Source organism: Oncorhynchus clarkii, chromosome 12 (assembly GCF_045791955.1).
Source record: "Oncorhynchus clarkii lewisi isolate Uvic-CL-2024 chromosome 12, UVic_Ocla_1.0, whole genome shotgun sequence".
Taxonomy (NCBI): domain Eukaryota; kingdom Metazoa; phylum Chordata; class Actinopteri; order Salmoniformes; family Salmonidae; genus Oncorhynchus; species Oncorhynchus clarkii.
In genome coordinates, this window is record NC_092158.1 from 52,303,218 (window position 1) to 52,315,559 (window position 12,342).

Genomic DNA, 12,342 nt, shown 5'->3' on the forward strand with positions numbered 1-12,342 from the left:
CTAAAAGGGATAGAAAGTAAATATGGGTTCAGTGAGTGTTTGGGACGCGGCGATTCAGACGGTTAGCAGGCCTGTGCTAACAAGCTGACAGTTAGTAGACCGGTGCTAAACACGGTAGCAGTTAGCGGACCGGGCTAAACAAGCTAGCAGTTAGCAGGCCGAATTTGCAAGCAAGGAGATAGCAAGGGCTAGAGAGTTAGCCTTTGGGGACGTCGCGATGGGGGGAGTCTGTTTATTCCTCTTCATGCGGTGACATAGATGGACCGGTCGTGGGTCCGGATATTGTAGCCCAGGAGCTCAAAATGTTCCGTTTGCGGTGGGAATCCGGGGATGAAAAATAAAAATGAAAAAATAAATGAATAAATAAGTCCGTTATGCTCTGGTTAGAGTCGCGTTGTTCGAACTGGCGAGAGCTTTCCGAGCTAAAGGTTAGCTGATGACCGGTTAGCTGAAGACCGCTAGCAATGTTTTGCTGAAGCTGGTAGTTAGTTGGCTAGCTTCAGTTGAGGGGTTCCAGATCCAAAGTAAATATAAATACTTTAGGAAAAATAGCTACGTTGGGTGAGGCGGGTTGCAGGAGAGTATTTAGAAGAAGTTGAGGTTCAGCAAAATGTTTGTATAACTTTATGAGATGGATTTGCCTGTCTTTGAAATTACTTTGTTCCTTTTCATTTGTTAGCATTTAGCTAAAAGTGTCCATATGATTTTGCTATTAGTTTGTGCTACCTTTGTTAGCATTCTGGTAATAGATGCCCAATTGGTTTTTCTTGCGTTTTAGCATCCCCTTGTGTGCTATGCCGGTAATACTGTAAATCCCGGGATGAGAGAAGGACGGTATGACAATATGAAAATCTGGATACCGCCCAAGCCTAATGCTCACACATTCTCTGTGTCACATGTCAGGAAGGGAACTGATGCCAATAGTCTATCAAATGAAATGTAATTAGTCACATGCTTCGTAAACCCAGCATGTGGGACACACATACTGGGTGTGACCCAATAATATATATTTTTTCCTGAAGTGTGAGCTGGGATTATGTCCCATCACCAAATATAAAATAGGACAATAATCTGATTTATGAGTCTTACATATTATTTTAACCGTCGCCACCTGGTTCTGACCAATTGTAGTCTACCGCAGCATTCCTCTAGCATGGTTAGTTACTGGGGTAACACAGCATTAGCCCTCATGTGTAGTGTAGTGTAAAACGGTTGGAGCTAGTCAAGAGCCTCAAGCTCTTCAGTGTCCAAATCAGGAATGACTTCAAATGGTCCTCTCACACGCCAACAGTTACAAAGAAGGCACAACAGCACGTCTTCCCCCTCCGGAGGTTGAAACGTTTTGGCATAGACCCTCAAATCCTCCAAAAGTTATACAGCCACACCACTGAGGGACCTTACAGATACATTTCCTTCGGAAAGTATTCATAACCCTTGACTTTTTCTGAATGTCTCTGTACCCCACACATACAATTACAGTGCCTTCAGAAAGTATTCATACCCTTTGACTTATTCCACATTTTGTTGTGTTACAGCCTGAATTCAAAATGTATCTCACCCATCTTCACAAAATACCCCACGATGACAAAGTGAAAATGTGTTTTTTATAAATGTTTGCAAATGTAGTGAATATAAAATACAGAAATATCTCATTTACATAAGTATTCACACCCCTAGTCAATACTTTGTTGGAGCAACTTTGGCAGCGATTACAGCTGTGAGTCTTTCTGGGTATGTCTCTAGGAGTTTTCCACACCTGAATTGTGCAATGTTTGACCATTATTCTCTTCAAAATTCTTCAAGCTTTGTCAAATTGGTTGTTGATTTTTGCTAGACAACCATTTTCAGTTCTTGCCATAGATTTTTCAAGTTTCAAGTAAATTTAAGTCCAAATTGTAACTCGTCCACTCAGGAACATTCACTGTCTTCTTGATAAGCAACTCCAGTGTAGATTTGACCTTGTGTTTTTGGTTATTGTCCTGCTGAAAGGTGAACTAATCCCCAAGTGTCTGGTGGAAAGCAGACTGAGCCAGGTATTACTCTAGGATTTTGCCTGTGCTTAGTTCCATTCCATTTATTTTTATCCTGAAAAACTCCCCAGTCCTTAACGAATACAAGCATACAGTGCCTTGCGAAAGTATTCGGCCCCCTTGAACTTTGCGACCTTTTGCCACATTTCAGGCTTCAAACATAAAGATATAAAACTGTATTTTTTTGTGAAGAATCAACAACAAGTGGGACACAATCATGAAGTGGAACGACATTTATTGGATATTTAAAACTTTTTTAACAAATCAAAAACTGAAAAATTGGCCGTGCAAAATTATTCAGCCCCTTTACTTTCAGTGCAGCAAACTCTCTCCAGAAGTTCAGTGAGGATCTCTGAATGATCCAATGTTGACCTAAATGACTAATGATGATAAATACAATCCACCTGTGTGTAATCAAGTCTCCGTATAAATACACCTGCACTGTGAGCATCATGAAGAACAAGGAACACACCAGGCAGGTCCGAGATACTGTTGTGAAGAAGTTTAAAGCCGGATTTGGATACAAAAAGATTCCCCAAGCTTTAAACATCCCAAGGAACACTGTGCAAGTGATAATATTGAAATGGAAGGAGTATCAGACCACTGCAAATCTACCAAGACCTGGCCGTCCCTCTAAACTTTCAACTCATAGAAGGAGAAGACTGATCAGAGATTCAGCCAAGAGGCCCATGATCACTCTGGATGAACTGCAGAGATCTACAGCTGAGGTGGGAGACTCTGTCCATAGGACAACAATCAGTCGTATATTGCACAAATCTGGCCTTTATGGAAGAGTGGCAAGAAGAAAGCCATTTCTTAAAGATATCCATAAAAAGTGTCGGTTAAAGTTTGCCACAAGCCACCTGGGAGACACACCAAACATGTGGAAGAAGGTGCTCTGGTCAGATGAAACCAAAATTGAACTTTTTGGCAACAATGCAAAACGTTATGTTTGGCGTAAAAGCAACACAGCTGAACACACCATCTCCACTGTCAAACATGGTGGTGGCAGCATCATGGTTTGGGCCTGCTTTTCTCCAGCAGGGACAGGGAAGATGGTTAAAATTAATGGGAAGATGGATGGAGCCAAATACAGGACGATTCTGGAAGAAAACCTGATGGAGTCTGCAAAAGACCTGAGACTGGGACGGAGATTTGTCTTCCAACAAGACAATGATCCAAAACATAAAGCAAAATCTACAATGGAATGGTTAAAAAATAAACATATCCAGGTGTTAGAATGGCCAAGTCAAAGTCCAGACCTGAATCCAATCGAGAATCTGTGGAAAGAACTGAAAACTGCTGTTCACAAATGCTCTCCATCCAACCTCACTGAGCTCGAGCTGTTTTGCAAGGAGGAATGGGAAAAAATGTCAGTCTCTCGATGTGCAAAACTGATAGAGACATACCCCAAGCGACATACAGCTGCAATCGCAGCAAAAGGTGGCGCTACAAAGTATTAACTTAAGGGGGCTGAATAATTTTGCACGCCCAATTTTTCAGTTTTTGATTTGTTAAAAAAGTTTGAAATATCCAATAAATGTCGTTCCACTTCATGATTGTGTCCCACTTGTTGTTGATTCTTCACATAAAAATACAGTTTTATATCTTTATGTTTGAAGCCTGAAATGTGGCAAAAGGTCGCAAAGTTCAAGGGGGCCGAATAGGCACTGTACCTATAACATGATGCAGCCACCACTATGCTTGAAAATATGGAGAGTGACTGGGTGTATTGATACACCATCCAAAGTGTAATTAATATCTTCACCATGCTTAAATGTATATTATTCATTGTCTGTTTGGAAAACCTCCCTGGTCTTTGTGGTTGAATCTGTGTTTGAAATTCACTGCTCGACTGAATGACCTTGCAGATAATTGTATGTGTGAGGTACAGAGGAAGTAATTCAAAAACGTATTATTTGTTAAGCAATTTTTCACTCCTGAATATATTTAGGCTTGCCATAACAAAGGGGTTGAATAGTTAGACTCAATACATTTCAGCGCATCATTTTTAATTAATTTGTAAACATTTCTAAAAACATCATTCCACTTTGACATTATTGGGTATTGTGTGTAGGCCAGTGACACAAAATCAAAATTTAATCACAACAAAATTAGGAAAAATATTTTTGAGGCTGAATGTTATCATATGTTCAACCTAATATTAGATAAAGGAAACCTGAATGAACAAGTAACACGACAATTGAAAACATTCAGTTAAAATATATATGCAAAAGTAGAGAAAATCAGAAAGGGGGCAAATACATTTTCACGGAACTGTACATTTTTCATCGTTTTTCATCAATTTCTATGCTCTACTGAACAAAGAGCCATTTGGGAGCCAAGTGAATGGCTCTTTTAGATGAACAGAGCCAAAAGATCCGCCTCATTGAAAAAAATCTAGTGCCTGTGAGGCAGCGCTGGCGCTGAAAGTGTGCACATATACTTTTTTGTAATGAAACTTACTTGTGTGGCAGTTCGGGTGCCAGAATCACCCTGTGATGAAAGCCCCATTAAAAACATTTCGGATGTACAGTATTTGTTTCCACCCTAAGGTCATGCACTATTCATAAATCATATTTAGCACATTTATTCTAAAAACATAAAATACCGTCAAATACTGTCATACCGTCAAAGATTTGAAAAATATTGTGATTTTATATTTTGTCAGTATCGTCCAGCCCTACATTATTGAGCTATTGATTGTTACCTAAAATCCTATGAACAATTTTCAACTCAGTAATTCCACTAAATGTTAATAATGCACGTTAAATCTGGAGTTTGCAACAGAGTGTAACGGAGGACATTGGAGCCAGACAGCCCTTCACTGAAAAAGTATCTGTATGTGTTCACCCAGCCACAATGCTAGTGGACCTTGTAGCAGTGTCTGTCAGCATTCATTTCAATACCATTTCATTGACTTCCCTTACATTAGTTTTGCGTTTCATACATACCTAATTCTCTGTGATTATTTTCAATTATTTTACTACACTCTCGGTGAGTAGTAGGCCTACTCGTGGACGCTTTCCTGCCCTTGCCCAGAAGTGCTTTGAACAAAGCTAGTGCCTTGAATCTGTCTCGCATGCATCCGTGCTTGTAACTGTTGATTAGCCCACAATGAACAATGTTTAATACGTTGTATTTAGAAGTTAGGATTCCATAATGTTTTCAGACAACAACTAGGATGACTTTCGGGCACGTTATTAGGTTGCGTTACGCCTTTTGACATTCTGATGTGGCATGGAACCACAGTTATCCTAGCCATGTCCTCCTTTTTCTTTTAGGATCAAATGTTCCAGAACAGACCCATTTTGTAAGGTCGTAAAGACTCCAGAGAATAGCCTATATGGCTTTGATTTTGAACAGTGAATGAGACATTGTCTCTTGCTGTCTGCACATTCACACTCTGCAAATAATATCAACAGTAATTCAACAAAACAGCCATGGTCCTTTGGTCAGAAGCCATGAGCAACACTCACCAGCGATTAAAAAGCCTAGCACTAGTGGACTGATAAGCGCACGAGGAAGAGACGTGACCTTGTAATTTTCATCTGAAATCTTAGTGTAATATTTGAATCATCATTAGGCCTCTGTCTCTGATTATAAGGAAATTATGCAAGGGGGTTATGGCACGGTGTGTGTACAATCGCTGAGACTATAGCGCATGGGTTATACAGTCTTCGTAAGAGACTTCTGCTATGTGCTACAGTGGTGCGGTGGTAACACTCTTGGCTCCATGCACAAATATGACTCCCCTTGGGGACCGGGGTTCAATCTCTGTGTGCTCTTTACTCAATGTGACTTCCCTTCACCTCTCTCCCACTGTGTCTAATTTTGTCTGTCAACATAGCATCCAAAAATATGAAGAGAGTGTTTCTCCACTTTCCTTTAAAAAAAGAGAGAGTCTGAAGAGAACCTCCCCCAACTTTTTTTTCTCTCTCCTTGTCAAGACCAGTATGTAGGGAATCTAGTTTCAGGTGTTTCTTTTACGTTAGGATATATCTCCTTATGCAAGCACACAGCACCATGCCAGTGCCATACTTTATGCATCACTACCAGTGTATATACAGCTGCCCTTCCTCTCCCCCACTCTCTACTCTAACACCCAACACCCATTTTCTTATCAAACATGTATAACACATGCAGAGTGCCATACATCAAATTGCCATGACTACCACATGATGTGTACAGTTAGACAAACAATGTTGTTTCAGCAGTGACTTTTCAGAATGTTCACCTCTAAAGTCAGTTCAGATACAACAGCTGTCATGAGATGAGGCGAGATAAAAACTTGCCCGTTTTAGAATGTTGTGTTGCATAACAGCTGACTAAAGACGGGGCATTCAGATCAAGGAGAAGAGACTTTCAGTTGAGACCGTTTCCACGGTAACGGTGCCTCTTTTCAATGATGTGATGAAACTTTAAAACAAAGTTGCCACTTGTTGTAGCAAGGTGTTGTAGCAAACAAGTGTTAAGAAATATATGCTCCAGAAACAGGGTACACTTTGTGACTTGTCAGATAAATATCAGCAATCTACAGGGTAGGATCTTTATTTGAGCCAGTTTGCTACGGCAGGAAAATAATCCTGTAGCAACAGGAAATGTGAATTATTATGTGGATTATAATTAATAGATTTTTTTTTGTTGGGTTTGATAAAATTAACAGTAGGGCAAATCAAGACTGACATTTTAAAGTGGAAATTACAAACTTTAGAAGCCTTTTAAAAACCTCCAATACACTGCAAGTTTGCATTTTCTGCAGGAAAATGCTCAGCAACAAAAGAGTGATCCAATTAAGATCCATAGCTAAAGATTTGACATGTTGAATCTTGGAAACTCCAGCCGACGACATGAGACGTTATAAAACTAGACCGCTCAGATCAAACAAACAATGTTCTTTAAATACAATTCCTTTAGACCCGTCGCCGCATCAAGTTGCGTCTCACCTTATGTATAACGCGTTGTGGATGTAGCCTACCGGTTCTTCCACATGCTGATGTTCAATTATGTGCGCTGGTCTGCATCAGTCTAACGGGTTGGAACATTTGGCATAGAAAACCACTGGCTGACATTGTCCCTTTGTCGTCATCTGTGAGGATGGAAACCTGGTCAATGTTGACTCACTGTGCAGCTGCCTGACCTGTCTAAGTCAATGAGCCACTCCTGACCAGTGGCTACTGCCAATACTGTACTGTACATTGCCAGCACCATGCAATTAACTGCTTTACTATTATACTTGAATAATCAATGTTTGTAAACAGTTAAGTTGAGTTGAGCTCCATATCCTTCAATTACAATTGTCAAAAATGTTTTTTTTAATTTTATTCCTCCCCACACACAGCTCTACTGTCTACTAAGATAATGAGGAAGAGGAAGAACTGGAAACCTCGGGAAGTCTCTATGAAAGCATTGGAGGAGCTGTAGTATTTGACTCAATGGCGAAGAAGGGCCGTACCAAGGGCGAGAAGCCCGAAGCGCTCATCTCTGCCCTACAGGCGGCTAACGAAGATCTCAGGTCCAAACTGACTGACATTCAAATAGAACTGCATCAAGAGAAATGCAAGGTAGGCCATTTTGTAACACTACGTTGCATGTAAATCGTCCCTTCTCAAATGCGCCTGTCACAGTGGGTTTCAACTGCAGATGAGGTGTGGCATTGAACGTCTTACTTATAGTCACTACACACAACCTTTGACATACAGCTCGCTTTCAACGTTTTACAAGGTTTTACCTAGATGTACAGTGATGTTTTGAGGTATATATTGACCTGGTCTGGCTGAGGTATACCCCCTTCACAGTTGGCACACAGTAGATGTAGGCTATTGCTGTTGTTGTACATTCACCTGCTCTACGATGGCAGATCGAGATCTCTGCTTGGTCCTATCTGCCATTATCTGTTGTTTTGAATTATATTTGACACCGTAATTACATCTTTTTATCTACGTAATAGGTGCTAGATGAAGAGAATGGCCTCAGGCTGTCTGTAGTATCTCTCTAACCTTGCTGCTTTTATGATGTTGACCCAGTTCTCTTTGTCTCCTCTCCCTCTCTTCCCGGGGCCTAGGTGAGTAAGTTGGAGCGTGAGAAGGTGCAAGAGTGCAAGCGGATCCGGGAGCAGGAGCAGCACCGGCACACGGCCACGCTGACAGAGCAGCGAGCCAAATGGCACGAGGAGAAGCAAAAAGAGCTCCAGGCACTCAGGGAGAACCTGGTCCGCCAGCACGAGCAGGAGCAGGCCCGGGTGGCCAAGATCAAGGACCAGGAGAACCAGCGGCTCAAGGCGGCGCTGAGCGCCATGCGGGACGGCAGCGGAGAGAAGGTGCGCACGGCGCTGACCCTAGAGGCCAAGGAGGAGGCACGACGCTTTTTCGACGTGGAGAGGGTCAAGCTGCTGCAAGAGATCTCGGAGCTCAAGCAGAACAAAAAGCAGACGGACGAGGCACTCAGCACCATGATTCAGGCGGATAAGATGAAGGCCGGGGATCTGCGCTCCGAGCATCAGATGCATCAGGAACAGATCTCCAAGATCAAGTGGGACAGCGAGAAGGACATCCGCAGACTGGTAACAACTGTCTTGACTGGAGGATGGGTAGAGGGTAGAGCAGAGGGTCTGATTGTGGATACATGTCTTGCTGAATACCAGACGTAGCCGTAGCTGGTCTATACATCTCATCGCTCCATACAGATAGTTGGCCCAGGAAAATGATCTGTCAGAGAAGTTCTGAGCAGCGTATAGAGTAGTTTAGTAGAGTCTCTGTCTTTTGTGATGGAGTGATATCTCTATGGATTACGTCATACCAATTATGCAAGTCTGCAGAACATTGGGGTCGTTCCACCAATTTGGTGCCAAATTGTTATATTCTATCATGAAGAGCACATGTTCAACTTCATCAAAAACAAGTTTTCCCATCTCAAGAGGTTAAATAAAAAATTGTTTATACTAAGTGCTTATTACAGTAAGTGCCAAATAAAGTTACAGGGTTGACCATTTCTTCTTAAATCAGCCATACATCCCCTTGTTACAGGGGGAATGGAAGCTTGTTGTGTGCAACAGGGAGTGGCAATTTATTGCAAGCTTCACCCCCCCCAAAAATGAATTTTTTAAAACATATCTATGGGTAACAGGGTGGATGTGCTATGCTTGACCCGCTCAGTTTTCCACCATAAAACACCATCAAATTGCCAAAAAAAGAGTAGAACAAGCTCATCTGCTTTTACTTTATGATTTGACTATTATATGTTTAATGTTTGTTATTTCAAACATAATTTTAAAAGGAATAGTTTCACCATTTTAAATTGGGAGTTAAGTTCATGTAACAGGGTGGACTTTAAAATGAGGGACAGATGTACACTACCGTTCAAAAGTTTGGGGTCACTTAGAAATGCCTTTGTTTTTGAAAAGAGAAGCACCTTTTTTTGTCCATTAAAATGACATCAAATCGATCAGAAATACAGTGTAGACATTGTTAATGTTGTAAATTGCTATTGTAGCTAGAAGCGGCAGATTTTTTATGGAATATCTACATAGGCGTACAGAGGCCCATTATCAGCAACCATCACTTATGTGTTCCAATGGCATGTTGTGTTAGCTAATCCAAGTTTATCGTTTTAAAAGGCTAATTGATCATTAGAAAATCATTTTGCAGGCAGAGTTGCAAAGAAAAAGCCATATCTCAGACTGGCCAATAAAGACACAGACACTGGACAGAGGAACGAAGGCCAGCATCCTGGGTACTATTTACTGAAGCTGCCAGTTGAGGACATGTGGGGCGTCTGTTTCTCAAACTAGACACTCTAATGTACTTGTCCTCTTGCTCAGTTGTGCACCGGGGCCTCCCACTCCTCTTTCTATTCTGGTTCGAGCCAGTTTGCGCTGTTTTGTGAAGGGAGTACTACACAGCGTTGTTTCTGATCAATTTCTCACATGGGATAGCCTTCATTTTTCAGAACAAGAATAGACTGACGAGTTTCAGAAGAAAGTCTTTGTTTCTGGCCACTTTGAGCCTGTAATCGAACCCACAAATGCTGACGCTCCAGATACTCAACTAGTCTCAAGAAGGCCAGTTTTATTGTTTCTTTAATCAGGACAACAGTTTTGAGCTGTGCTAACATAATTGTAAAAGGGTTTTCTAATGACCAATTAGCCTTTTAAAATGATAAATTGGATTAGCTAACATTGGAGTGATGGTTGCTGATTTGTTACTTTTATTTAACTAGGCAAGTCAGTTAAGAACAAATTCTTATTTTCAATGACGGCCTAGGAACAGTGGGTTAACTGCCTGTTCAGGAGCAGAACAACTTTGTCAGCTCGGGGATTTGAACTTGCAACCTTTCTTTCTTGGTTATTAGTCCAACACTCTAACCACTAGCCTATCCTGCCGCACCTGATAATGGGCCTCTGTACACCTATGTAGATATTCCATTAAAAATCAGTTGTTTCCAGCTAAAATAGTAATTTACAACATTAACAATGTCTGCACTGTATTGCTGATCAATTTGAAGTGATTTTAACAGACAAAACATGCACTTTTCTTTCAGAAACAAGGACATTTCTAAGGGACCCCAAACTTTTGAACGGTAGTGTAAATGAATCACTAATCACATTAAATAAATGGTGATAAATGGTCATGGTTGATGGAGGGCCATGTCAATATGCTGAATTTGATTGATTTATTGAATTCTCCATGTGGTCTATATTGAAAGGTACTTAATTTAATACAAAAGGCTTTACAAGTCAATATTGGTGCACAATTTCTACTTCAAATATCAGGGATGCAAAAGGCACTCATTTCGTGGAATGATCCATTGACCTTTTCTTGCTAATTGTGATGGTCATCATCAAATGACATATGTTACACGATATGATACATCATTCTTTCACATGCTACTCTTTTGCAGGGGTCAAAGTAAGCCAATATGGTCCGGTATGGAGTACCTGACAAAAAAATTGTGCTGGTACAGCGTACCGCTAAAACACGAGCATATGACAATAATAAAAACAAAGATGACAAGAAAACTGTAGGTTAGTACACCGTAATTAATCATCACCTCCGGTCAGCCGCAAGTGCGTGAACACAGAGGTTGTCCCAAACCATGAATACATTAAATCTACTTTCACCCCTGCTCTTTTGTAAGGAACTGTGCACATGTCTGTCTGTCTGTCTGTCTGTCTGTCTGTCTTTCTTTCCTGTCCATCTCTGTGTCTCATTAACCACTCTCTGAGTTTCCTGTTTGCTATGCCCTCCTTCAGGTGGATGAGATCAAATCCAAAGAGCGCACCATCTTCTCTCTGGAGAAGGAACTGGAGAATGCCATTGGCTTGCAGCAGAAGATGCAGATGCAAAAGGATGCCCTGGATGACCAGCTGTTCCTGGTCAAGGAGGCAGAGTGTAACCTGGGCAGCCCCAAGAGAGAGATCCCCGGGCGGGCTGGGGACGGGGCGGAGCACTGTGGCAGCCCGGTACGACATAGAAAGGCAGAGGGGAACTTGGAAATGGTACTAAACAGATTATAGAAATGTAATAATGAAGCCAATCCAAAAGCAAATGGAAATGAATGGGACAATTAACCGATAATGAGCGGTAAAATACTGTAGGCCTATACTAGTTTACGCAGCTTATGTGGAAAAAGCTTGACAAGAATGACATGAATAAGTGGTCAGAAATATACTTTTAAGGACAGGATTAAATTAGCCTGCAATTCGAATCACGCCGATCACCTCATCCATACAGAGCGATATGGTCTTTGCACATTGCAGGACAATGATCAAACTGCTTTCACACAGTGTCAAACAAACACAGTTTGGGTGTGGCCGTTCTCTACATGAAAGTTGTATCGCTCATACAATACCATAATTTGAATACCAAAAGCCGCACTCCGTAGTAGAAGTCTTCACAGATCCACCTGTACCCGGATACCCGAAACCCGATCCACGGATCTAGAAGTCTAAATAATGTCACGGGTCTGGGTCGGATCTGATATGATTGTCACGGGGCTCGGGTCTGTGTTATTTTCACTTGTCTGAAAGGCCGTTCAGATCTGAACGCTACTGCTACAGGAGAGAGAGACTTTTTATCATTTATGCTGCCGTTCTTGCTTTTCACAAGAGTGGAGCATGGTTCATGTACTGTAGCTTGTTGTTGTTGTTGATGTTGTTGGCCAATCACAAGGTAAAATTACGGAATTAAAAGTTAAAGGAGAAAGATAGGCTACAATGACCAAGAACCAACAGGTAGGCAGGCTGCTACTGAATATTCTGAATGGAGTTGTTGTTATTTGTAACTGTAGGATGAGAAAGTGCATGCACTGCAGC

At 41.4% G+C, this 12,342-nt stretch overlaps 1 protein-coding gene across 3 annotated transcripts in view; it reads left to right on the forward strand.

The window, feature by feature from the left end:
- Positions 1 to 12,342, forward strand: part of LOC139420796 (janus kinase and microtubule-interacting protein 2-like) — a 44,448-nt gene that overhangs the window by 13,620 nt on the left and 18,486 nt on the right. For 2 of the 3 annotated variants that reach the window (XM_071171075.1, XM_071171072.1), the window contains exons 1-3: positions 7,378 to 7,594; positions 8,095 to 8,592; positions 11,281 to 11,490. In XM_071171075.1, the coding sequence (XP_071027176.1) occupies positions 7,466 to 7,594; positions 8,095 to 8,592; positions 11,281 to 11,490 (837 nt within the window). In that variant the 5' untranslated portion in view covers positions 7,378 to 7,465. Of the gene's footprint in view, positions 1 to 7,371; positions 7,595 to 8,094; positions 8,593 to 11,280; positions 11,527 to 12,342 lie in introns of those variants that run through there. The other variant, XM_071171074.1, reaches the window with a different exon arrangement.